This window comes from Macaca mulatta, chromosome 3 (assembly GCF_049350105.2).
Source record: "Macaca mulatta isolate MMU2019108-1 chromosome 3, T2T-MMU8v2.0, whole genome shotgun sequence".
Classification (NCBI taxonomy): Eukaryota; Metazoa; Chordata; class Mammalia; order Primates; family Cercopithecidae; genus Macaca; species Macaca mulatta.
This window is the reverse complement of record NC_133408.1, coordinates 111,615,529-111,641,155: the sequence shown is the minus strand read 5'-3', so window position 1 is coordinate 111,641,155 and position 25,627 is coordinate 111,615,529. Positions and strand designations below refer to the sequence as shown.

Below are 25,627 nucleotides of genomic sequence, written 5' to 3'. Positions count from 1 at the left end.
ATTTACTTCCACATTTGGATCTTCCATAAACTTCTGAGGAAGAGATGGTTTTATTACTGGAGATGTTTTTACAGATTAGCAAACAGATTCAGAGAGGACTTGCTCAACCTCACATGACTAATAGTGGTGGGAGGGACTGAAACCCAAATTTTCCAAACATACTTACTTTCTCAGAAAGCAAATGAACAAACAGATACAAACACATTTTTTAAAAAGAAGAAAAATCTCAAACAGTGCCTCTCAAGAGGAAAGTTGAATAAAGTATGGCATATGCATAACATGGGATATTTAAATGAATGACTTCATCTGTATGTACAGAATGGAACATTTTTCACAAATTATTGTCAACGAGAAAAGGTGCAGGAAATGCATATTACAGTGGTATCATTTTTTAAAACCATGATTCCCTAAATCACACACATATTTTGATTATACATATGATTTGATTATATGTGATTGTATAAATATAGAGAAATGGTTGGTAGTATTTAGGCTACACTGGTCAAATCACACGTGTATTTTGATCATACATATGATTTGATTATATGTGATTGTACATATATGGAGAAATGGTTGGTAGTATTTACGCTAGGCTACACTGTTTGGTCTCCATATGCTTTGTGCATATTCAACAAAACATCCAACCTTTTACGTACTAGCTACTACTATTATTTGGTAGATTCATGGATGAGCTGTTACTGTGAGTGAATTTTCTCAGTAATGTAGGCGAAACGCTGTAAGTACCAAAACAGCAAAGTTGTTTTGGGTGAAAAGCTCTGTAAAACATATAATCCGTTACCTTAGTGAAGCTTAGAATGCTAACATAATGTGAATTATTCTTGATGCTTCCAAATTATTATTATGAACATAAGCCATCATCTTGTTAATGCAGTACACACTATGTTCAGAGGGTTGTGGAGACGAGAATGATAGAGAGGCTGGGACCTTTCATTGCAAAAGAGAAAACTCCATGGAAGCCATGGACATTGCTTGAGAGTAAGAACGGAAAAATGATAAGCAGATGATAACTTTGAAGACTCCCTTAGCTAGGAGTCTCTACAGAGATGGAATGTTAGCATGCTGGGAGTGGGTGGGTGGGTATGGGTAAATCTCGTTGTACAGAGGCAGCTAATGGAGTGCTTTAAGGGAGTAGGAATGGACTGCATGGCCTTTAGCTTTTCAATAAGGCAAAACCATATCGCGAGCATGACTTGGGTGATATCTCCTAAAGGATGATAGAATCTGTCCATAAGAAGCTAGTGTGTAGCCTGAGGGGTGGTAGGGGAAGGACACAGGACCATCAGAAAGGCCACCACAAAGAAGCAAACAGCTGTTTCTTTTGCAGATTTTAGGACCAGACTTTACCATGGAGTTAGTTTTTTCTGTTTATCCAGAACAGGTGGGCAGTCAATCACCCAGCAATCCAATCCTACAACAAGAGGTTATCTAGCTCTGAGAATGAATAATCCCCAGACTATAGAACTGACCTATAGTTTAAAAAACAAAACAAAACAAAACACAAGGCTTTCAACAGAATGTGATGATCTGCTTAAGAGCAAAAGAGATATGCAACGCTTTTGAATCTCACATCACCAACTGTCTTTATTTTCTTGTGTTTGTGTTTTCACTGTCATCTGTGTTAATCAATTCTGCCCATTTACCTGTCTCCTACTACTCCCTTTCCTCTCATTTAAAAAAAAAAAAAAAGTCCTGTCTCTTTTCTCTTTCTCACTTGTTGTTTTTTGTTCACCAGCTGTCACCTTAGCTGGAAGTGGTTTTTAGAGCAACCCAATGAGAGAAGTTTCTTTCCAGAAAGGTAAATATCGGCCTGGCAAGGTGGCTCACACCTGTAATCCCAGCACTTTGGTAGGCAAAGGTGGGGGGATCACTTGAGGTCAGGAGTTCAAGACTAGCCTGGCCAACATGGTGAAACCCTGTCTCTACTAAAAATACAAAAATTAGCCAGGTGTGGTGGTGGGCACCTGTAGTCCCAACTACTCAGGAAGCTGGAGAAGGAGGATCACTTGAACCAGGGAGGTGGAGGTTGCAGTGAGCCAAGATGGCACCACTGCACTCCAGCCTGGGCGACAGAGCGAGACTCTGTCTCCAAAAAAAAAAAAAAAAAGGTAAATATCCCAATCATAGCATCTGCTGTGCAATCTCCGAACCTGCTCCTTTTGTCATGTTTATAATTCAGTATATGATTTTCCCATATCAAATTTCAGTGCTGTGGTAGATGGTCCTGGGTATTTAAAAAAAAAAAAACAAAACTACTGATAAGTAACAAATTTACACTTATTTTTCAAAGAAGTGGATATCACATATACTTTCCTATCTTAGTTCAATTTTGTGTTATGAGAATTTAGAACAGTGCGAAGGAAAATTATAAATTTTGACTGCAATGATTACTATGCATTATCTTGGTTCTAGTACCACGTTGTTTATAAAAACTTTTCCATGGGCAAAGAGAAAAGAAGTAATATTAATAAATTTTGATGCTCCATAGAGATATAAACCCACCATGCTATAAATTTTCTATTTATTCTAGTGTTTTTATAGTATTTCAGTGTAAATATCCAGAAAAGGAAATAATTTGAAACAATACTGCTTATCTACTAGAAGTAGAAGAGAATATTCCCATGTTCAAAATACATGATGCAACTTAATTTAAAATGTTATATTACAGTTGTAAAGATGAAATAACTTAGCATCAGACAGAATATTAAAATAAATGTCCACCTCAAACTAGAAAGGTAGTGATAAGATTTCATAAAATGTTATCATACTGTAATTCATCAATTCTAAGATGCATCTCACTTTTATATTTAAAATCTCCAGAACTGTCACTTTACTAAAGTCTCACAAATTACCATCAGTTTCCACTCCCCTCATTTAAAAAATATCTAGATGACTTTTTAATCGATGGCATCTCTGATTCAATGATATGCAAGAGTAAAAATCCTCACGTCCTTGTCATTTCCCAAAGATAACCTTGCAGGTAGTCTGCTTAACTGAACTGCATGAGAAACGAGCTTCTACAATTCTTTAGATACAATCACCTTAAATATAAAGTTCCTCTCCCATAATTCTTAAGTCAAAGAATTAATCAACATTAGGCTATTACACTGGAATTCTGTCATTAAATGCAGCATCCATTCAGCAAATATTTAATGAGTGCTTAATATATGTCAGGCACTGATCTATACATTGGAGGTAGCAATAAGCAAACTTCATGACTCCCACAGTCTAAGTCCCTGGGATTTACAGTACAGGTGACTAGATGGATAGTGATACAAGTGCTAGAAGAAAATAACATTAAGTAAAGGGGAGCAGTGCCAGAGGGAAAGCGAAGACTATTATTTTAAAGAGGACATTCAAGGAATGTCCCTCTGAAAAGGTGGCACTTGAACAAAGCCCTGAAAGAAGTTAGGGAGGCTAGGAATGCAAATAACTACTGGAAGAATGCTCCAGGGAAAGGGAATGAAAGTGCAAAAAACTCTGTGCTGTGTTCAAGGATGATCACAGAGGCCAAGTCTGTCTGCAGCCCACTCAATCTTCAGGAACACGCAGGAAGTTTCTTGTCTTGATTCTGGTACTTCTATGTGAATATTAAGTATGATGCTAAAGTTTGTGGAAGGTTTCTGCAAATCTTCTATTGGGTTACAGAAGAGTCATTCTATCCTAATTTGTTAGTTTATACCATCAAAGGTTATTATATCTTATAATATACATTTTAGCATCTGTTGAGATGATCCTATTTGTTTCTGTTCTATTCTGTAATATAGTGAATTACACTGAAAGGTTTTCTAAAACTGAACTATCGTAACATTCTTGGAAAAACCTTACTTGGCTATCATGTCTTATAATCCTTTTAATAGATGGCTGCATCAACCTGCTAACATTTTTAGAATTTTTGCCTCTGTATTTATAAAGTGACCCGGGTCCATAGTTTTGTGGAACTTCTTACTATTTGGCATCAGCATTATGCTAGCCTTATCAAATAAATGAACATCTTCCCATCTTTTTCTAAACTAATGGTATAATTAGTGTAAAATGAGAATTAACAGGTCCTTAGAGTTTGGTAAAGCTTACTCTGGTTTGCAGCTTTTGAAGGCGGTAGGAGATTTAAAAATATTTATACAAATTTTCCTCAATTATTGATTATTCCAGTTTTTCTACCTTTTTTTTTTTAGACAGTCTCACTCTGTCACTCAGGCTGGAGTGCAATGGTGCGATCTCAGCGCACTGCAACCTCCGCCTCCGGGGTTCAAGGAATTCTCCTGCCTCAGCCTCCCAAGTAGTTAGGAGTACAGGCGCCCGCCACTACGCCTGGCCAATTTTTTGTATTTTTAGTAGAGAAGGGGTTTCACCATGTTGGCCAGGCTGGTCTCCAACTCCTGACCTCAGGTGATCCACCCACCTCGGCCTCCCAAAGTGCTGGGATTATAGGCGTGAGCCATTGCGCGGGGCCCAGTTTTTCTACTTCTGTATGAGATGAATATATCCATTTTAATTTTCTACAAAGATCATATGGGTTTCCAAATGTGTTGGCTTAATAAAAAAGTCATGACAATCTTCTTTATAATTGTAGTTATGTTTTTCTTTCTCCCTCCCTCCCTCCTTCCCTTTCTCATTTCCTTCCACCCATCTTTCCTTCCTTCCTCTCTCCCTCCCTTTCTCCTTTCCTTCCTTCCTCCTTACTGTTTATACATATTGTTTTCTTTCTTGTACTTCCCAAGCTGTATCTATATTTTGGTTTTAAGTTGATAATTTTTACTGTTTTTTATTTCCTGTTTTATTGAGATACAATTCATACAGAATACAATTTACTCAATTAATTTGTACAAATAAATGGTTTTAATATACTCACAGAGTTGTGCAGCCATCACCACAATCAATTTTTGAATATTTTCATAATCCCTGAAAGAAACTCCATACCCATTAGCAGTCATTTCCCACTTCACCCCACTCCCTTACTCAGCCCTAGTCATCCACTAATTTACTTTCTGTCCCTATGAATTTGCCTATTTTTGGTATTTTGTATAAATGGAACCCTAAAATATGCAGTCTTTTGTGAGTGACTTCTTTCACTTAGCATTAATGTTTTCAAGGTTCACGCACATTGTAGCAAATATCAGCATTTCTTTCATCTTTGTAACTGAATAATACCCATTGTAGGATTATACTACATTTTGTTGATGTATTCATCAGTTGAACATTTGGGTTGTATCTACCTTTGGCTATTATGAATAATGTTGTTATAAACATGCATTTGCATATGCAAAATTTTGTGTGGATATATGTTTTCATTTCTCTTAAGTATGTATGTGGGATTTCTGGGTCATATGGTAACTCCATGTTTAATCATGTGAGGAACTTAGAGACTATTTTCCAAAGTGGCTACACAATTTTACATTCCCACCAGCAATGTATGAGGGCTCCAATTTCTTTACATCCTCGCTAATACCTGCTATCCCACCTTTTTGATTATAGCTATCCTGGTGGATATGAAGTGGTATTTCACTGTACTTTTTATTTGCATTTCCCTGATGGTTAATGATGTTGAGCCTCTTTTCATTATGTATTGATCATTTATATATCTTCTTTGGAGCAATATCTATCTAGATCCTTGGCTCATTTTTTAATTGAGTTATATATTGTTTTATTATTGAGTTGTAGAAGTTCTTAATATTTTCTAGTTACAAGTCCCTTATCAGATACAATTTGTAAAATTTTTGTCCCATTTTATAGATTGTCTTTTCGCTTTCTCGGTGATATGCTTTGAAACACAATAGTTTTTAATTTTGATTATTTCCAGTTTATCTATTTTTATATTGTTGCTTATGTTTATTTGCTTTACAATTTATCTCTCTTTTTTTCTAAATCATTTCTATTTTTCTTAGTATACTTACTTTTTAAATAATTTCATGAATTGAAAGCTCAGAACACCACGAAGATTACAAGTGCAATGATAAACACTACAAAATTTCTTTTTAGTATCACTTTGGCCAGCAAACAAAGCTTTTGATAAATGTTGTATTTTCAGGTGTAAACAGTCGGCAATTTTTATTTCTTTATCTTCACTAACCTAAGAATTATTTTGAGTCAAAAATACAAATTCCAAGATATGTGCTTCATTATTTGGATTATATTTTTGTTTCTTTTCGAATGTATTATAGTACATTTAGCAAAGCTGTCTGAAATAAGCTACAATTTCCTTTATAAAATAGTATTATACATGGATTAATTTTTATCAATGTTACATGTAAAGAAGAAGATATACTATTTTTTTCTGCTAATATACAGTCCATGTACTGTTAATTGGGTTATCCAAATTTTCTACATCCTACGTTACTTTTTTTCTATTTAATCCGTTAGTTTCTAAAAGGTGCTATTGCGGTCTTACAGATTTCTTCTTGGAGCACCATCATTTTTTTCTTTATGAACTTCAATGCTTACAGTTGATAAGTTTATAAGAAAAGGTTTAAGGCTTTTATGTTCTTGGTGGATGATTAATTTAACATATAAGACAGAATGTCCATATAATTATTTTTTGCTTTAAACTTTATTTTGTCTGATATTAATTTTGCTACCCATGTGTGGGTAAAGAGTTAACAGAACCCCTTTCCCTTCTGCATGAGAAATTGAAGTTCAATGAACTTTTTAGCACTAGACTGTGCTATATAATATAGTCGCCACTAGCCACATATGGCTATTAAAATTTAACTTCTAATTAATTAAAATTAAACAAAATTAGAAACTGGTACTTCTAGCCAAGATTAGTAATGAAAACCAGAGTTATCGTCTTCCCAGAGTAACAGAAAAACAGATGAAGTAACAATTTGCAAGACACTGTCGGTTAGGCAATAAAACACGTGATCCCTGAGAAAGGGAGAGCAACTGAATTGGCTCCTACAATTGCCTAGCTTATCACCTTAAGAGGGTTTCTAGGTTACAGTATATGGAGAGGTCAGCCAGACTGAGCCTGGCAGACTACATTGAGGCAATGGAGTTGAGCACCCAGGGTAACCAGGTTGACTTAAGTTCCCAGGAAGAGTAAAAGAGAGAAGAGAGCTGCACAGAAAGAGAATTCTAAAGATCTGCAGAGGGTTTCTTCAGAGTGTTTGGCTGGAGTACTGATCAACACATGCATATGTGGAAACTACCCAAGCCTGGGCAAAGAACTAGCTGACAGCATTACAAGGAACAGCATCCAGAGCTCACACAGGGCCAGGAAGAGTGCCTGTTCAACCAGCCAGGCTGAAAAACCTCGAGCATCTGAGAACATTGCATAGAGGACAAGGAAGTACCTTAGTTCAACACCAGGAAAAAAATCCTTCACTGAGCATTTTGCTAGTTCCACCTAACAAACATGAAAAACTAGAACTGAAATAATCCAACTGCTTCCGAGTAACTTAACTGTGTTCATGAAAAAAAGCTCAGGAGTATTTATCAAAATACAGAATCATACAGCACCCAATAAGGTAAAATTTACAATGTCTAGCACCCAATAAAAAACAACCAAACATGGAAAGAATAAAAACATACAACCCATAAAGAGGAGATAAATCATTCAAAAGAAATAAAAACATATGTCCATCCCAACATTTGTATATAAATGTTCATAGAAGCTTTACGGTAATAGTCCCCAAACGGGAAACATCCCAAAACTCTATCAGCCGTTGAATGGATAAAAAGACTATGGTATACACATACAATAAAAAAAATTACTCAGCAAGAAAAAGGAATAAGATATGCTACAGCACAAGTGAATCTCTATGCTAAATAAAAGACGCTAGATTAGAAAAAAGAGTACCTATTGTGTGATTTCATTCATACGAAATTCTTGGAAATGCAAACTAATATATTGTGACTAAAAGCAAATTAATGCTTTCTGCAGGAGTGGGTGGGGAAGGGCAGGAAGGAGAGATTACAAAGGGGTATGAGGAAACCTTTGAGGTGATGGATATCTTCATTATCTTGATTATAGTGATGGTTTTACAGGTATATACATATGTCAAAGCTTAACAAATTTTGTACCTTAAATATGTATAGCTTATTGTATATTAATTATACCTCCATAAAGCTGCTAATAACTGAAAGACATGAAGGAATCTAAATATCCAGTTCCTCAGTCAAACTTTCCTTATTTGAAGTGTTTAATGGTCACACATGGCCAATGGCTACTGTAATGCTCGGATGTTACCATCATTTCCAAAACTTATTTTAGAAGCCACTATCCTAGGAAATTGAGTTTACATTCACTTAACTTTCCCTAGAAGTGAAGTTGCTGGATCAAATAATATACTCAGTTAAAATTGATACATATTCCAAAAGTTTCTACAGAATAGTATATCAATTTACACTTAACCATTAGCATTTAAAAGTCCATTTTTCCCCATGCTTGACAAGAAATAATATGATTTTGACTTTATTTGCACTTATTTGATTATTAATAAGACTAAACTACTTTTACATGCTTATTTGTCTTTTGTGACCTATTTGCTTACATTTAGTTTAGGAATTATTAGGATAATATGAGCAAAAATGCTAGAAAAAAAAACTTGTATTAACAAATTTGAAGGCTGGGTGCAGTAGCTCATGCCTGTAATCCCAGCACTTTGGGAGGCCAAGGTAGGAGGATCATGAGGTCAGTGTTTGAGGCCAGCCAGGTCAACATAGTGAAACCCCATCTCTACTAAAAATACAAAAATTAGCTGGGAGTGGTGGTGGGTGCCTGTAATCCCAGCTACTCGGGCGGCTGAGGCAGGAGAATCACTTGAAAGCGGAAGGCGGAGGTTGCAGTGAGCCGAGATTGTGCCACTGCACTCCAGCCTGGGCGAAAGAGCAAAAGTCCATCTCAAAAAAAAAAACTGATATATTATCTCTTCTTTTAGGAAGTAAAATCCTTTATTAAACTTCCAAAATCTTACCTCATCCAAACAGTTGACACGAACATTCTTGCTGGATAATAATGTTCCAGCTTCTTGGACAGTACCTTGAAAAAAAAAAAGAAAAGAAAAGTAAGGTTATTTATCACTAGAATAAGAGAAAAATCTAACATCAAGGAAATAAACTTTAAGGAGTTACCTGTAAAAGTAAGTCTAGTCAGTGTAGGTTGCTAAGAAATGAAACATCCAATCACAAACTATTTATTTTACAAATTAATTGTCCAGTAGAATAGATTTACAGAAACTAAAAATAGCTTCATCTTGTTTTTATTTTCACTGACCTTAAAGTATATTACATTGGCCACATTTTCCTTTTGGCAGTAATACAATAACCACAAAGCATAAGATTTAATACTGAAAAAAATCTTAAAGGGCATCTAATCCAAATCACCATCTGAAGCTTAAATTCCAGTCAATGTAATACTTGGAATTCAAAATGCAGTCAGTATTTATATAATTTGTCAGCACCACATCTGGTGAATTGATGGCATATTTATAATAGAATGCTTGGTTTGGAAATACTTAGGTGAAACATATCTTTAATGTCTAGTACTATATAAAAGTGCTCTGTGATCAGTACTCACCACCCCGAAAGTCAACTAATGTAAACCTGAAGGTCACTCCTCTGTAAATTTGGAAAGAAGCTATAATTGGGCCACAGTTGGCAGGTTTTTCCAGTCTTCTACAAGGCATAATGACAGAAGCATACTTGCAGGAGAGAATGTTGCTATTATCATTAGCACAAGTCAGCCACACATTTTGCCAAGAAATTTCTGATTTACTGGGAAAAGAACAATGAAATTGAATGTGCTGAGGGAGAAAGGCTAAGATAAGCCTCTCCTATAAAAGAATATAAAAGAATAGGTAAATCTCCCAACCAGGTTATTTCCTCTCTTTAAGTTTAGACTTGTAGTGTGAGAATGTGCTAAACTCTGCTAGCCTTCTGGAGTTAAAGATGAAATGCAAAGTAAAGATGAGCATGCTTCTTTCTCTCTGACCCACTTCTTAAGCAAGTCACCCGAGTTCCCCTCACCAACAGAGGAGAAACAGAAATGTCTCCTAGATAGACAGAGAAATAGCTCTGTTGGGAAAACGTCAAGTGAATGATCTACATGCCCCTGGAGTATGATGGCAGCTATTTTATATATATATATAAAATATATATATTATATATAATATATATATATATTTTATATATATATATATAAATAGTGCATTTTTCTGACCCTGTATTCCATCTGAAAGCAGTTAGTATCACTGGCTGAATGGCTATGAGAGGGCCAAGCTCTTGTGTGTGTGAGCATGCAAGCCAGTTCTACATGAAACCTTATTCATACCTGTGGCTTCTCATCAGAGACTTTCTCAAAAATCTTTATAGAAGAATAAAAGCAGAGCAAAAAACCCTGCACCCCACTTTCTCTTGAGGAAGATGCTTCATCCAAATCCCATTCTCCACGGAGAACCAAAGTTATTTTCTATCTTTTTCTATCTGCCCAGGAGATGTTTTTGCAAGAAAAGGAGAATACTACAGGGATTATGAGCATGTCAAAGCCTACTACATGTGAAGAGTAGAATGGGGATTAAGACCATAAACATTTGGTTCTCATTAGAGAACAGGCTGATAATTCTCTAAGATGTTTGCCCAACAGCCAACAATCTAAGTTAATATACTCTGTAAGGGAACAATACATTTTAAAGATGATGTATATATAATGGAAAACAAACTGTTCTCTCCTGCTAAACTCTCACTCAATAGTCTCAATCCTTCACTTCTGACACCAGATATATGGGGGTTTCCCCCATATACACAAAGCAATTCTCCACTGGACACCAATGGGTATCCTATAATTTAACTCATTTCTAACACTGTTTACCTGAAGTTAGAGTCACAACTAATAGGTAAAGGGCTCAGTCCTCAAGACTGTCCCCACTTCAGATGCCAATCATAAGCCTCTGTACTTCTGACTGGCTATATGTCAGGGTTCCCATGATCCCCTCCTCATGTTCCATAATTTGCTAGGACAGCTCACAGAACTCAGGGAAACACTACTTACATTTACCCATCAATTGCAAATAATATTACAAAGGAAAAAGATGAACAGCCAGATAGAAGAGGGACAAAGAGCAAGGTATGTGGCACGGGGCACAGAGATTCCACGCTCTTTCCAGGCACCCATTCTTCCAAGAACTTCCATGAGTTCAGCAATCTGGAAGCTCTCAGCAACTGGTAGTTCAATAATATTTATGCAAGCTTGATCACATAGGCGTGACCTATTATTAAGTCAGTCTTCAGCTCCTCTCCCTTTCCTAAAGATGGGGGGAGGGGTGGAGTTGAAAATTTCAACCTTCTAATCATGGCTTGAACATTCTCATGACCAGCCCCCATCCTGAAGCTATCCAACAGTCACCTCATTAGAACAAAACACATTTCTAACGCCCAGGAAATTCCAAGGGATTAGAAACTCTGTGTCAGGTAGCAGGGTCAAAGACCAAATATTAGAACAATAGATGCACCCAGCACCCCTATTGCTCAGGAGATTATATGGGTTTTAGGAGCTCTGTGTTAGGAGCCAGGGGCAGAGACCAAATAGATATTTCTTATTATATCACACACGTACACACATCCACAATCACACACGCACCACTCAACAGGTTAAGGTTAGCCTTTTGAAATGCAGGGACTGGAATGAGAAAAATAATCTGAAACAGATTGGGCTTCTAGAGAATAAAAATAGATTTGGAACATGGATGAGCAAAACACTCCAAGAGGAAAGACTGTGTTGATTTCCAGTTTGCTGTTCACAATGTAATGACATTGGTCAGAAATTATAGAAGGTCCAGAATAGCATAGAAATGTGAAACACATGGCTCACACAGAAGGATTTTTACTTTATGTCATTCCTACTGTCCATAGTAGACTTAAATAATATTTTACAAGTAAGTGTAAAAGATTAATTGCTTTATTCTGGGAAATAAATGTGTTAAATCTGATTTAACAAACTACTGGGGGTGGAAGATAGAGTACCATAAGAAGGGATGTGCAAGGAGCCAACATTTACCTTCATTGGAGATAAGAAACAACAGACCTAAACTAATGAAAGTAATAATTAGTGATTTATTTCACTTTAGAGAATTTCTCCAACTGCTCAAACCAAAGAAGAAAATACAGCATAACCTGCCTCATTAGGGTGGAATTGATCACTTTATCTGGATGAACAGATATATATATTTTATATTTTAAATATATATATATTAATATATATATCTTAAATATATATATATAATATTATAAATTATATTTAATATATATATAATATTATAGATATAGATATATAATATATTATATATAGATAATATATAAATATATATATCTTAAATATATATATTTTAAGGAATATATATATAAAGTTTTAGGAGAGAAGAGATTACGTACATAATATTTTCCCAGCATGGACAACATAATGAGATCCCATCTCTACAAAAAAATTTCTAAAAAATTAGCCAGGTGTGGTGGCATGCACCTGTAGTCCCAGCTACTCAGGAGGCTGAGGTGGGAGGATTACTTGAGCCCAGGAGGTCGAGGCTGCAGTGAGCTATGATCATGCCACTGTAATCCAGCCTAGGCAACAAAGTGAGACCCTGTCTCAAAAAAGAATGATATTCTTAGTGTTACTGCTCTCTCTTCTACTACATTATAGTTTTGTCAGGAATACTATAAAATGGAACAAGACCTGCAAAACTTGGCCAGGCGTGGTGGCTCATGCCTGTAATCCCAGCACTTTGGGAGCCAAGGCAGGTGGATCACCTGAGGTCAGGAGTTCGAGAACAGCCTGGCAAACATGGTGAAACCCCATCTCTACTGAAAAAAAAAAATACAAAAATTAGCCGGGCGTAGTGGCACGTGCTTGTAGTCCCAGCTACTCAGGAGGGTGAGACAGGAGAATTGCTTGAACGCAGGAGGCGGAGGTTGCAGTGAGTCAAGATCACGCCACTGCACTCCAGCCTGGGTGACAAGAGCGAGACTCTGTCTCAAAAAAAAAAGTAAATAAATAAATAAAAAGACCTGTAAAACTCTGTTTCCTTACCTACAAAATAAGGATAATAATATCCATCCCACAGTTATCTGAGGGATAACTGTGGAGCACATATAAGCCTTTATTAGATCTTTTTATTTTGTATTCAGAGCAGCACAATATAATTCATTGTGACATTTCTAATATCTAGATCGGGAACACGGGTCTCTACTAAAGACAAGCAGATGTAGCCAAAACAAACAGAACAGGAGAAACAAACATTCTGTTTTCGGCAATTCATCACACAGCCATGAGATTCAAACACGTATAGATTTCAATCATTATTCATTATTATTATTTTAATTTTTTATAGATACAGGGCCTTACTCCATCGCCCAAGCTGGAGTGCAGTGGCATGATCACAGCTCACTGCAGTCTTGAATTCCTGGGTTCAAGCAATCCTCCTGCCTCAACCACTTGAGTAGCTAGGACTACAGGTGCATGCCACCACACCCAGCTAATTTTTACATTTTTTTATAACAGTGGGTCTCACTATGTTGAGACCCAGGCTGGTTGCAAACTCCTGGGTCCAAGTGATCCTCCTGCCTCTGCCTCCCAAAGTGCAGAGGGGTCACTCTACAGGCATGAGCCACTGTGCCCAGCTGGACAGCAATCATTATTTATTGGAATCCATGAAAACGGATATTTTAAGGAATATATAATCGAGGTAAGGATTTAGAAATCTATTTGGCTTTGTTAGTTGTTAGAGTGTTTACGTATAAGTAAAATCATATAAAAATGTTTAAAGTGCCTTAATTTTAAAACAAGAACATATGGATATAGATTTTGATATAATCATAGATATAAAGCTGTAAATATATTTTAAAAGTGAAACTCCATCTCTACTAAAAATACAAAAATTAGCCAGGCATGGTGGCACACACCTGTAATCCCAGCTACTCAGTAGGCTGAGGTAGGAGAATTGCTTGAATCTGGGAGATGGAGGTTGCAGTGAGCCGAGAGTGCACCACTGTACTCCAGCCTGGGTGACAGAGTGAGACTCCGTGACACACACACACACGCACACACACACACACAAAGTGGAGACCTCTAAGTATAACATGCATTTTGAAATCGTGAATTTGTGTGATGTTTCTAAAAGGTCTCCTACTCATACCTATTTTTAGACTTTGTAACAAAATGATCTTAAATTAGTATTACGGAGCACTGTATAAAATTGAGAGTAACTAAAAGAGCTGTTGTTGTGAAAATGAACATAATGAAGATAATGAAGCCCATATAGGCTGCATAACCTGTTCAGTCATCCAACTAATGGTAACCATATATTTTAAGTTAATTTTTTTCTCTGAAAGCTGTATTATAATTGGTTGTAAGCAGACTTGAATGTTTCTCAACCATAACGACACCAGAAGCATTATTAATGACACAGGACCTTAGAATAGGATCTTATTTCAATAGTCCCAAATTGGAAACAACAATTGGGCATCAATGTGATGGATGCACAAATAGTAGTATATCCTTCCAGTGGAAATGAAAGAAGAAAATAATCTACGTACTATTGGTATACACAATAAATACGAACCCGAAAATCATACTGTTGAATGAAAGAAGCCAGCCCCCCTCAAAAAAAGGATACTTATTGTATGATTTCACCAATATAAAACTGTAGAACAGAGAAATCTAATCAACAGAGGCAGAGATCTGTTAGTGGTTGCCTGCAGATAGCGGTGAAGGTAGTGACAAATCACAAAGAGGCATAAGGCCTTTTTAGGGGGTGATGAAGATGTTCATTGTGTTGATCTTAGTGATGGTTTCACAGATGTATATTTAAATCAAAACTGATAAAAAAAAAAAAAGTGTGTACCTGTAATATGTGCAATTTATTGTATCTCAATAAAGTTGGTAAGAAAAAGCCTTATTATCTAAACCTGTTTCATAGCTCCTTTACACAGATAAGAAAAAAAAAAAATAGGAAGTATAATACTTTCTTGTTAGCAACAGTGAGCCCAGGAATTTCAGGTACTAAATAAGAGAAGTAATGGGAAAATTATCTAGCTCATAGCCTTAAAAAAGGTTTAATTTATTTCATAATAGTGCTTGCTTGGAGATTAATGAAAAAGGTATCAAAGCTTAGGAGAATGGGTCACTCTACAAGTAATATAAGCCAGTTAAACACAGTTCAATTTTCTCTTATATATTGTTAAATGAATGCTGTCATTAACTATGATTTAAATGGGTATGTTGGAAACAGATTTTCATTTTCATCTGGAACTTCTTGGCATTCTAATAAATAAAAAGCCCCACTTACAGTCTGGTAATTTCTGGAGAGCAGTGGCTGGCAGATGGAAATCACTTAAATGTTTGCCGAGTTTATTTCAGATTGGCCAAGATGCCAGGCCAGACTTTGCTGAAAAGTTATTGTTAGTTCAAAGTACTAGAACTTACTGTCTAGTCTAGAGTTTTTCAAAGTTGAAAAATCTATGAAAGAAAAAAAAAAAAACTCCTCACTTCACCCACTTTAAAAAAAATGCCTCTCTTCGGCACAAATATAAACTTTGCTTATGACCTTTCTTCAACTATAAAACAAAAATTTAAATTTAATGCACACAGAACTACAAAATCAGTAACATTTAAAACTGAGTTAACTTGACAGATGTTGTTTTGCTAAAACTAAATGGCCTCTCAAAGTGAATATTGTATGGACTGCTATGGCACTGGTTTCATGTTTTGTTTAGTTTGTTTTTAAGTACAGCCTATTTATTACCTATGGGCCCTGTGATACCTGTGATACCTCTTCTCTGCCACTCACCTGTTTGACACTGTTTCCTAACTTCCCAGTCCCTCAGTTTCCTTGCCTATAAAGTGAAGATTACCATATTTATCACAAACACAAGCAGTGTTTTAAATGCTTTAACTATACTAACTACTTTCATCCCTGTAACAACATTGTGAGGTGGCTATTATTATTATTATTCCTATTTTTCACACAGAGTACTTGAGGCTCAGGAAAAGTCACTTGCCCAAAGGCCACATTACCAGTAAATGAGTTAGAATTTCAAACCAGACCTGCATGGTTAACCACTATCCCATGCTGTCTCTCATACTGCCATAGCTTAAAATAGCTCATCAAAATTAAATGCATTAATATATGTAAAGTACTTAAAATTTTGTGTGGCTTGCAGTAACAGTCAATAAACGCTGGCTGTGATTGTTTTTCTCATATCTCCCATTACTTTTCTTTATGAGTGCAAGTGATGTCCCATAGACCTTCATTTGGCAAGAATGCATCACATACTAGGTCCACGTCAGTTCTTTTCTCACTGGCATGGTCCAATTAAAGTGATGAAAGCATCAGTGCACTCATGCAACTTGATGCACCCTATGAGCCCAGAAATATCATGGCACTAACCAAAATAAATGCCCATTAATTTAGGTTTATATAATCTTTGAAATAAATACTGGTGGACACCTGAGAATATATCCAAGGAATCCTTTCTCCCCTCTCAAAGACTCAATTTATAAAACTGCTCATTATTTTTCACTTTTAAGAGATCACAGGATGGGCCAGGCCCAGTGGCTCATGCCTGTAATCCCAGCACTTAGGGAGGCCGAGGCAGGAGGATCACTTGAGCCCAGGAGTTCGAGACCAGACCTCCCTATGGGCAACATAGGGAGAACCGCCCCACCGCTGACCCCCATCTCTACAAAAAAAAATCTTTTTAAAGTAGCCATCATAGTGGTTCACACCTATAGTCCCAGCCACTAGGGAGGCGGAGGCTGCAGAGAGCTGCAACTCCAGCCTGGGTGAAGAGTGAGATCCTGTCTCAAACAAACAAGAGAGACAGAGGGAGAGTGAGTGTGAGAGAGAGAGAGAGAGAGAGAGAGAGAGAGAGAGAGAGAGAGAGAGAGGACATGTACTAGCTCTGTACTGCTTAAAATAATTTTTGTCCCTGGTGGATTGATCCTTTGTCTCCTTTGTGCCCAACACACTACCTGGCAAACAGCGAAAACTTACATGCTTGCTTAATTGAATCCCGGAGCCATCAAAGGCAGGGAGAAATTACCCAGAGACAGGAAGAACTGAAAGACTGAAATGCCAAATAGGTCAGCGAGAACCATGCAGTACAACAATATAAACTCTAACCCAAATCCCCAAATTCCAGGCAAAGAACACATCATTGATATACATAGCTGTGACTGACTTAGAATAGTTGAGATCAGATCGAGTGGGCTCAGCTCATCAGCACCTGTTGAGTTCAAACCTGAATTTTTTCTCCTTCGCCTGTAGAATTTCCTTGTCGCTATGAAGAATAAATCTGCCTTATTCTCTAGGATCCCACATTTCGGCCTGGCTACTAAGTAAATAAAACTGGAAACTGGGAAGCCTTATGCTGCAATGACTGGCACCTCTGCCATTCGAGGAAAAACATAGCCATCCTATTATCGAGTTTAAAATCACCACATTAATTGCCCGGAGTCCCACACATCCCCATTCCCGCACCGTGAGGGTGCAGGAGAAGTATGCAGTCACGCTGATGTCACCTGCCAGGTAACGGGACTCGGCAGGGAACTCCTCTAGGACTTCCACTCGGGGACTCCGGGGAAATATGGCTTCTGGCTCGTCCTCGGGGCTCCCCGCTGGGACTCAGCACAGCGGAAGTGGGGCACGCACTGGGAGAGTGGACAAGAAAGCGCGAAGGAGCGCGATTAGAAGGTCGCATCTGTGCAACGTGGGCCGAGGGGTGGGTGTGGAGGCCTCGCCAATTTCCTTGTCTCTCTAGGGTTCCTGAGGCTGTCGGAGCTTCTGGAAGCCAGGGAGGCCCTGGATGCGGAAGTCTCAATGCAGCAAATTACAGACCTAGTTCTGTGCCCTTATGAAGCACCCCTCTCCCTAAGGGCGCCCTCCACTCCCAAGCGGGGGCGGGGATCGGCAAAGGATCCAGATCATTCGGCCTGCGGAAGTCTAAAGAGCCATTTAGACACCCGCCTAAGAACCTGAAACTACCAGGACCGAACGCAGTCAAAATCCCTGGGGAGCAGTGAAGAATTCACACACTGGGGCCCACACCTCGGGACGCTCGCATTAATCTAAGGCGGGGCGTGGAAATCCTTACGTTACCAAAAGCGGATTTAGAGGCCGAGCCTCTGTAACTACCTCTCCTGTCCCAGCACTGCTTCTACCTCCCCATCTCTCCGCCCCTGCAACCCTTCCCAGACCAAAGGGAGAAACGCTCTTTCCCGGTTCCAGGCTGCCAACCTTGCAGAACCGCAGCCAAAGGTCACGCAGGCCAGGGGCGCCCCCCCGGATCTGCCACGCCCCCCGGCCAGGCTGGCCGCGTCGGCGTCGCAGCCCAGCACCCGTACCTTTCCCGATGACTTCCAGCAGCTCCTTCTCCTCCTGGGTCAGCTCGCCTTTCTTTATGTGAACCATTGCTCCCGCCAGCTTGAAGGTTATTCTGTTTCTTAGGAAGTATTAAAAAAGAAAAGATGCGTCTGTATTGGGAACGCCAGCCGCAATGAGGCAACTTGAGACCAAGACACTGAGTAGCCAACCGCGGAAACGCTGCGCTTCTCTCCTCCCTCCCGCGGGCTGGCGGACAGCGGGCGAGCTCGGGCGAGCCAGGCTGGACGTCTCTGCAGGCCCAGCGGCAGTCACCGCCCGCCGCCTGTCATTGGCCCGGCCGAGGAGGAGGAGCCGCAGGAGGTGGCAGCAAGAGATCGCCATTGGAGAAACCGGGGAGGGAAAAACCAAATGCAGAAAGCTGGAGGGGGGAATTAAATTGCTCTTATACGTTCCGCACCCCTATCCTGTCCGGTTCAAATATTTCGCCACACGCAATATTGAAAATGCTACATCTGGCAGTTCTGTGCTCAGCGACGGCTTTTTGGGGCGTGCAGAGGTTCCCGGTTGTCGCCGTACTCCCACTATACCCCCAGGAGTGGCGCGGTCTGGGCAGGGGCGGTCTGGGAGGCGGGGGCGGTACGGGAGGCGGGGCTGCGCCGGGTTCCGTGTGTCTATGTCAATGTGTCTGTCCTTCACTCCTCCATTGTCTGCTGCCGCTGCTGCCGCTGCCGCCGCTGCCGCTGCACGAATCGCCGCAGTCCCCAGCCTTGCGCGTCGTCGCTACCTCCTCGGACAGGTGAGAAGCAGCCCAGGTGAGACAAGGGGTGCCGGGAGGGTTGCGAGAGCAGCGACTGCCGCCCAGCCGGGGCTTCCATCGGGCCGGAGCTGGCGGGGAGGAAGCATGTGCCTCCTGGGGCGGCTTCCTGCCTCGCGGTGGAGAAGCCCCCGCTCCACCTCATCATCACCGCGCTTACGGGGTGTCAGTGACCTGGGATGAAGACCTCCGACTCGCAACGTTTGGCCGCCCCGGGAGACCCTGGGACCGCAGGCGGGCGGGTGGGGGCCAGCCACGCGGTGAGAAGTGGCGGGTGCACATGGTCTCGTGCGTGGCACCGCCAGACGCGGCTCCCGGGGAGGCTGGGGCCAGGGCTCTGGGCTAGGGGTCGGGAGGAGAGCGCCCCATTACTAGCGAGTCAGTGAGGACAGACTCGGGAGAAGGTAGTTTTTACGTTGGTAATCCTCGCCCTCCCCACTACTTGTCATCTCTTTGGCCTCTGTGGAAGCTGTAGAAGAAAACCGGAGCTGATCGCCTAATGTTGCTTGTTAACGATGTTTGGAAACAATTTACACTTGCACTAATACTTCGTTTATGAGAGACAGCCTGGGGGAGGAAAGGGCTTCTTTGCTCTGCTAGAGTTCTTGGTTCTCTTTGTAACTCAGATCTTGAGATTTATGGAAATAGGGAGTGGAGGGTGGGGAGGTTGGAGAGGGCGGAGATTAAATTGGTGTTGCTGCCTATATATAGCCTTAGATTAGCCTCTTAATCCAACGTTCATTCAACTGTAATATGTAGCCTGGAGCTTCAACCATAGGTAGATGGGGATAAATACAAGTGTGTACTCAGAAATAAGATTTGCTTGCTAAAATGTGGGAATCAGTGATTTCTCCAGGGTACACATTTATATTTACATCATCAATGAAAGTTTCTTTGAAAATTCGTGTTTATGTTTTACTGTTGTTTCCCTACAGAGTAGTATTGATGTTTCTCTCAATATGTGTGTCAAAGAGACATGTATGTGTCAAAGAGAAATATTTGAATAATTATGTAGGTGGTTTTTGTTAAGCATCCCCAGGACCACTGTTTCTTCTCATAGTGCCATACAAAAAGCGAAATCCATTTTCCTCTGGCCTTAGGCGTTTATTTTGTGTGAAGCTTTCACTAACACATCTGAAATCTCCTGGAGTATGTTTATCATTATTTCCTGCCTTTAGCAAAAATCTTTCCTAAACTCCAGCTGTTTTTGCCCCCTAAAGCTTCAGCTTCAAAGGCTGGGACAGATCTGAGCCAGAACATCTTACATGAAAATGGTTTGAAATTATTCATCTCAGTGTATAACAAAGATACTTTTGTTGGATGATGCTTTAATAATGATGTGGCTGTTCAGGCAAGTAGTAAGGCTTCTGAGAGTGACCGATCTTTTGTAATGCTGTTAGTTCCAGAGTTACAATTGATTTATAATACAGTATCATGCGGAAGAAACCCACAAACCTAAAAAAACGCGTGAGTAGTAACCTCCTGGAACATGTGATTTAGCATCTTACCAGCAGATGCATACACAGAATTGGGTACTTCATTGCTAGTATTTCCATCTCTTGTGCCAAATCTGGGCCATGGTTACTTGAAGGTCACACCTGTTTGTCTCACTGGAGTTGTCAGTTCCTCGAGGATAGCAACTAACTATTTTCTTGATGCCTTATGACACTTGTTTGGTATTTAGTGCTCTCTGAATACATGACCAGTGAATTTAGAGACAATAACATTGAAAGAGAATCTAACATCTACCTAGAAATGCAGATAAATCATGTTCAGTTTACATTTCTAGAAACAGATTCATAATGGGTACTGTTCATTAGATGGATTGATCACATTAGTAGTTGTATGGTGTAAATATTTAATGTAGGAATAAGATTAGATAATGAGCATATTAAAATAGATTCACATCAAAGAAGTTTTATTGATAATAAGATGGCTACTTCATATTGAGTATTTAGTCTGTGCTAGATATTCTACCAGATGCTTTGCATATAATTATTCTATTGTTATGACAACTCAGGAATTAGCCAATTTTATCCCCACTTCTGCAAATAAGAGGACAGAAACTAAGGGAAATAGTTTGTCCACAACCCCATATTAGGAAGTGTCAGAGTCAGAATTGGAATAATGATTTCTGAAATGTGTGAAATGTTGTATGTGTCCTCTCGTATCTTTTTCTACTACTACCACTCTAGACCTATTGCAATGCATCTTAAGTAGCCTGCTTCTCTCTCACCTGTCTCTGTCTAGCTAATTCAGGGAACTACCAGTTCAATAATCATTGAGCACCCATCATTCTGTGAATGGCTCTCCTCTGGCCACAGAATAGAGGGCTGGGTCTGGCCTGGAAGGTTCCCAACCATCCATGGTCTCAGCAGGCATTTCCAGTCATCTGGGCCCTCCCACACACTGAGCTCTAAGGTCACCACTCTGCTGGTTCCCCAACCTGCCGGTAATTTCCACCCCTTTGTTCCTGCTTTTCTCCTTTTCCGAATGACTTCCCTTCCCTTTTCACTGAATCTCCTCTCCAGATCTGATGAACTATTCAACTTTTCAGACATAATTTAAACAAAAACTCTTTTCTTCAGCTTTTGTGTTCATCTCTCTCTCTCTCTGTCCAGTAAGGGAAATATACGTGCTAGTAAATACATTTATTCATGTCTCTTGGCAAGGGTTATAAGTAAAATCTTTGTATGTGGAGGATATTGATATGCAACATGGCTACTGGTATCACTGCTGGCAGCCTTTAATTCTCTCATCTTATGGATTCTAGCGAACCCTCTTTTACCACCCCCCTGCCTAAATTGACATCATTGCTTCTTCACCTGAATCTCCATGAAAACACCTAAAGCAAGCACTTTCTCATCACATTCTATTATACTTATTATTATTAATCTGTTTGGTCCCTTCTCATTCTAGAGTATACATTAACTAGGTCAAATTTATCTTTGTTTCTAAAGGTTTAACCCAGTGTCTTGCACCTAGTGTATGCTCAGTACAAGCTGAGTTGAATTCAGTTTGATCTCTAAGTTATTTTAGGTGGATTTGTTTTCCTACTTGACTAATCCTTCCTGGCAATGTGAGGTGAGGTGGCACTAAGCACGCACAATCATAACCAGAGGCAGAAAGTCTTTACATGTTTTGGATCTCAGGCTTCTTGACATTCTGATGAATGCTGTCAACCAAGAAAAATTGTTCCTATGCACATGTTACAAATTTGGCATGCCATTCTTAGATTTCCCCATTAAAGACCCTGATTTCCAGCTGTCTAAGAGAATGCTGCCTTTTAATTGCATGTTTGAGTATTACATCTTTCAGGGTACTGTTTTGCTTGACATTTGACTTTTTTTCCTTAGACTTAGGTATCTTTATTAAGAAATTTTGATTTTTTTAAAATTTGAAGTAGATTATGGTTGTATGTTTAAAAGATTACTTATCTTTTAGAGATAGGAACAGATTTATTGCAGAACTGGATGAGAAGACAGCTGAGATTTGCTTTAATATAATTCTGTGACAGAAAGGAAGAGAGACTGAATGAGAATATAAATGAGATAAAATTGACTATGTTAACAGTTGAAGATGGGTGATGAGTACATTCACTTGATTATACTGTTCTCTCTACTTTTGGATATATTTGAGATTTTCCATAATGAAGTTTTTAAAAAGAAAATTTGGAAGTATTACAGCCTCTAAGAAATCTTTTTTTTTTTTTAACACAACATAAGAAAGTAATATGAATACAAATGTTCTTTTTTCTATACTTAGAGTTTCGCTTATGTGATTATTCGTTTAAGCGTTAAAACAGTTACACCTAAATCTGCAAAGTACTGTCTTGTGAACAATGCATTTCCATAAACATTTCAGATCACATTTTAACTTCTCCAAAAAATGAAAGGTTGGTGGCATTACTCAGTGCTTGTAGAACAAATTGATGAATATCTTACTGGTAGTTAATCCTCATCTTTTTTGAAAATTGACAAAGTAATTTTCAGAAAATTTTGAAGAAGGGGTACAGATATATTTAGTTTAACTGAGAAAATCAAGAGGTGAATGAAGTGGAGATACTGACGTTCTTCTGTGTGTCATAATCCAACTCAGAAGGCATTCAAAAAAAAAGAGTACCAAAACTGTTTTAAGCAATGTCAGCACTGTTAGGATAAGTATATTAGTCTAGGAAAATCAGGAGCAGGCCCAGGATAGGGTGTGACTGGTAGGTTCTTACTCAATGTTTGCTTAGCTGAGTACTTACTCTGACACCTACTTTATAATTTGTGCAATTTTTTAAACTTATTTTTTGATGTTTAAATTTTTTATTGTGTTTTAGATATATTAAATGCCCTTTATAGCATGTCATCCTAGACTTTGGGATCTTAAAAGAATATTTAATTAATATGAAATCCACCAATATTAGCAGGTCATAAACAAGAATACTTTTCATTCTTAACTCACTCATGTCTGTGTACGGAGGCCATGGAGCTCTTTAGCAAGTATCTTTTGGACAGTTAGGTGCCAAATGGAATGATTTGCCCTGTTCTAAATTTGGCATGTATTAAGTGAAGAGTGCCAAAAATGTTCAGATAGTCATATTTGTAAACTATTTTGAAAATAAAGGTTTGGATATTCATTGAATGAACCATTCTTTGTTAAATGCCAAAAAGATGTTTTCATTATCCTGTCTTGATTTTTAGCAATAGGTGTTTCCATTGATGTTTTTTAAGTTTATGTCAAAAATGAAAGGAAAAAAGTATAATGACAATAAGAAAGAATAAAGCGCTGTATTAATATTTAAGATAGTATAATCCTTTGGCTATCTTTAATCCTTTTAATTCTGAAAATATTAATATTTTAGTAGGAAAACAATAACTTAAGATGTAGAATTATTTTTTGTGTCAGATGTAGAATTATATCTTCTTCTCACATCTCAACTTATTTTTATGCTAGATGAGAACTGTAAAAAATATAACAGGTGTACTGTTATTTTTGAGGACTTCTAAATAAGTCTCAAGAAAAGCCCTAGGGCAGAGATGAATAATAAGGGATAACAGCACTGTAGAGAATATATCATAAGCTACTATTGGATGATATTCTACTGTCATCCTTTTTATAATCCGCACAGAAGACTTTAATGCTTTTCAAACTAACCTGGATTTATGGTCATTTCTAAGAAGAAAAAAAATGTTATATGTTTTTCTCAGTGTACAAGGTAATTGAATGGCACTATTATAAACAGGAAAGAGAACCCCTGGTTGTTGGTGCAGAGGAAACTGCTGGCTGGAGGAAAAGGATGCGGTGTTAGTATTTGGGAGTGTGAAGATTGTGTTTTTGTTAGAGTTGAGCTTCTGCAGGAAACAATTTAAAAACTGTATCCTATAGTGCTAGAAATTATGGTGCCATAAATTTTCTAATATTTGTGTGTCCCTAAGAGGCAGTATTGTTAAATTCTCTCTCTAAAGATAAATACCTTTTTTCCCCCCCTTAATAGAACTCTTTGGAGAACTCTTTGGTATTTTGGAAGTAACATATGCTAATTCAATTTATCCAAGTGGTGAACCCAACTTTAATATTTATGCTCTACTCCATCTAATTCTAAACTATAAAATTTATGAGGCAAATAATGAAAAAGCTGCCTTCGAGAATCATATAAATAATTCTCTAAGACATTGCAGCAGCTTTAGTTGGCTCCCTGGAAAATGCACTGAGTGGAGACAGTGGATCAGGTTCTGGCCCCAACTCTTCCACGTACATAAGCTCCAGATGGGCAGGGATCTTTCTGCTTTGATCTCCACTGTCTTACCAATGCTAAAATGGAATTCCTGACCTCAGCCAAGTGGTTTGACATCTCAGTGCCTTATCTGAGGGTTAGCTTAGGGACTGGGCTTACATCCATGGTTTTCCGTTCTGCATGAATGCCACTTGTAAGTTAAAAAGTAAAAAACGAAAACAAAAACAAAAAAAACCGCACTTAATTATTAAAACGTTAATAAACACAACTGCAACTCAAATGCATCGTTTGTTGTCTTTAAACATACTGGAGACCATCCGTGCTTGCTAACTTGTTCTGCCCGATTGTGCAATACTTGAAACAAAGCTCCACCTGCTAGAAAGTGACCTCCATGAAACTTGCCTGATTTAGTGCTTGCTGCATCCCTATTGACTAGTACCAGACCTACTGTATTTGGTAAATAGATAAATGAATGATTCTCTGTAGGTTTAAACCTTTTTTTTTTTTTTTTTTTTTTTTTTTTTTGAGACGGAGTCTTGCTCTTGTTGCCCAATCTGGAGTGCAATGGTGCGATCTCAGCTGACTGCAACCTCCACCTCCTGAGTTCAAGTGATTCTCCTGTCTCAGCCTCCTGAGTAGCTGGGATTACAGGCGCCTGCCACCACGCCTGGCTAATTTTTGTATTTTTTAGTGGAGACGGGGTTTCACCACGTTGGCCAGGCTGGTCTTGAACACCTGACTTCAGGTAATTCACCCACCTTG

At 38.7% G+C, this 25,627-nt stretch overlaps 2 protein-coding genes across 8 annotated transcripts in view; one reads left to right on the top strand and one right to left on the bottom strand.

The window, feature by feature from the left end:
- The window catches only part of ANKMY2 (ankyrin repeat and MYND domain containing 2), a 47,278-nt gene extending 28,643 nt beyond the window's left edge, over window positions 1-18,635 (bottom strand). Inside the window, exons 1-3 of one of the 6 annotated variants that reach the window (XM_077995089.1) lie at window positions 18,350-18,597; window positions 17,487-17,656; window positions 8,934-8,998 (exon numbers count right to left, since the gene is read on the bottom strand). Coding sequence is in view for 2 of the 6 variants with exons in the window: in NM_001257747.1 (NP_001244676.1) it covers window positions 8,934-8,998; window positions 18,350-18,416 (132 nt within the window). In the remaining 4 variants the exon portion in view is untranslated. 6 annotated transcript variants of the gene reach the window in all.
- Window positions 18,636-18,980: 345 nt separating this feature from the next.
- The window catches only part of BZW2 (basic leucine zipper and W2 domains 2), a 59,990-nt gene continuing 53,343 nt past the window's right edge, over window positions 18,981-25,627 (top strand). The window contains 1 exon segment of one of the 2 annotated variants that reach the window (NM_001194859.2): window positions 18,981-19,141. The gene's annotated coding sequence lies outside the window, so the exon portion shown is untranslated. 2 annotated transcript variants of the gene reach the window in all.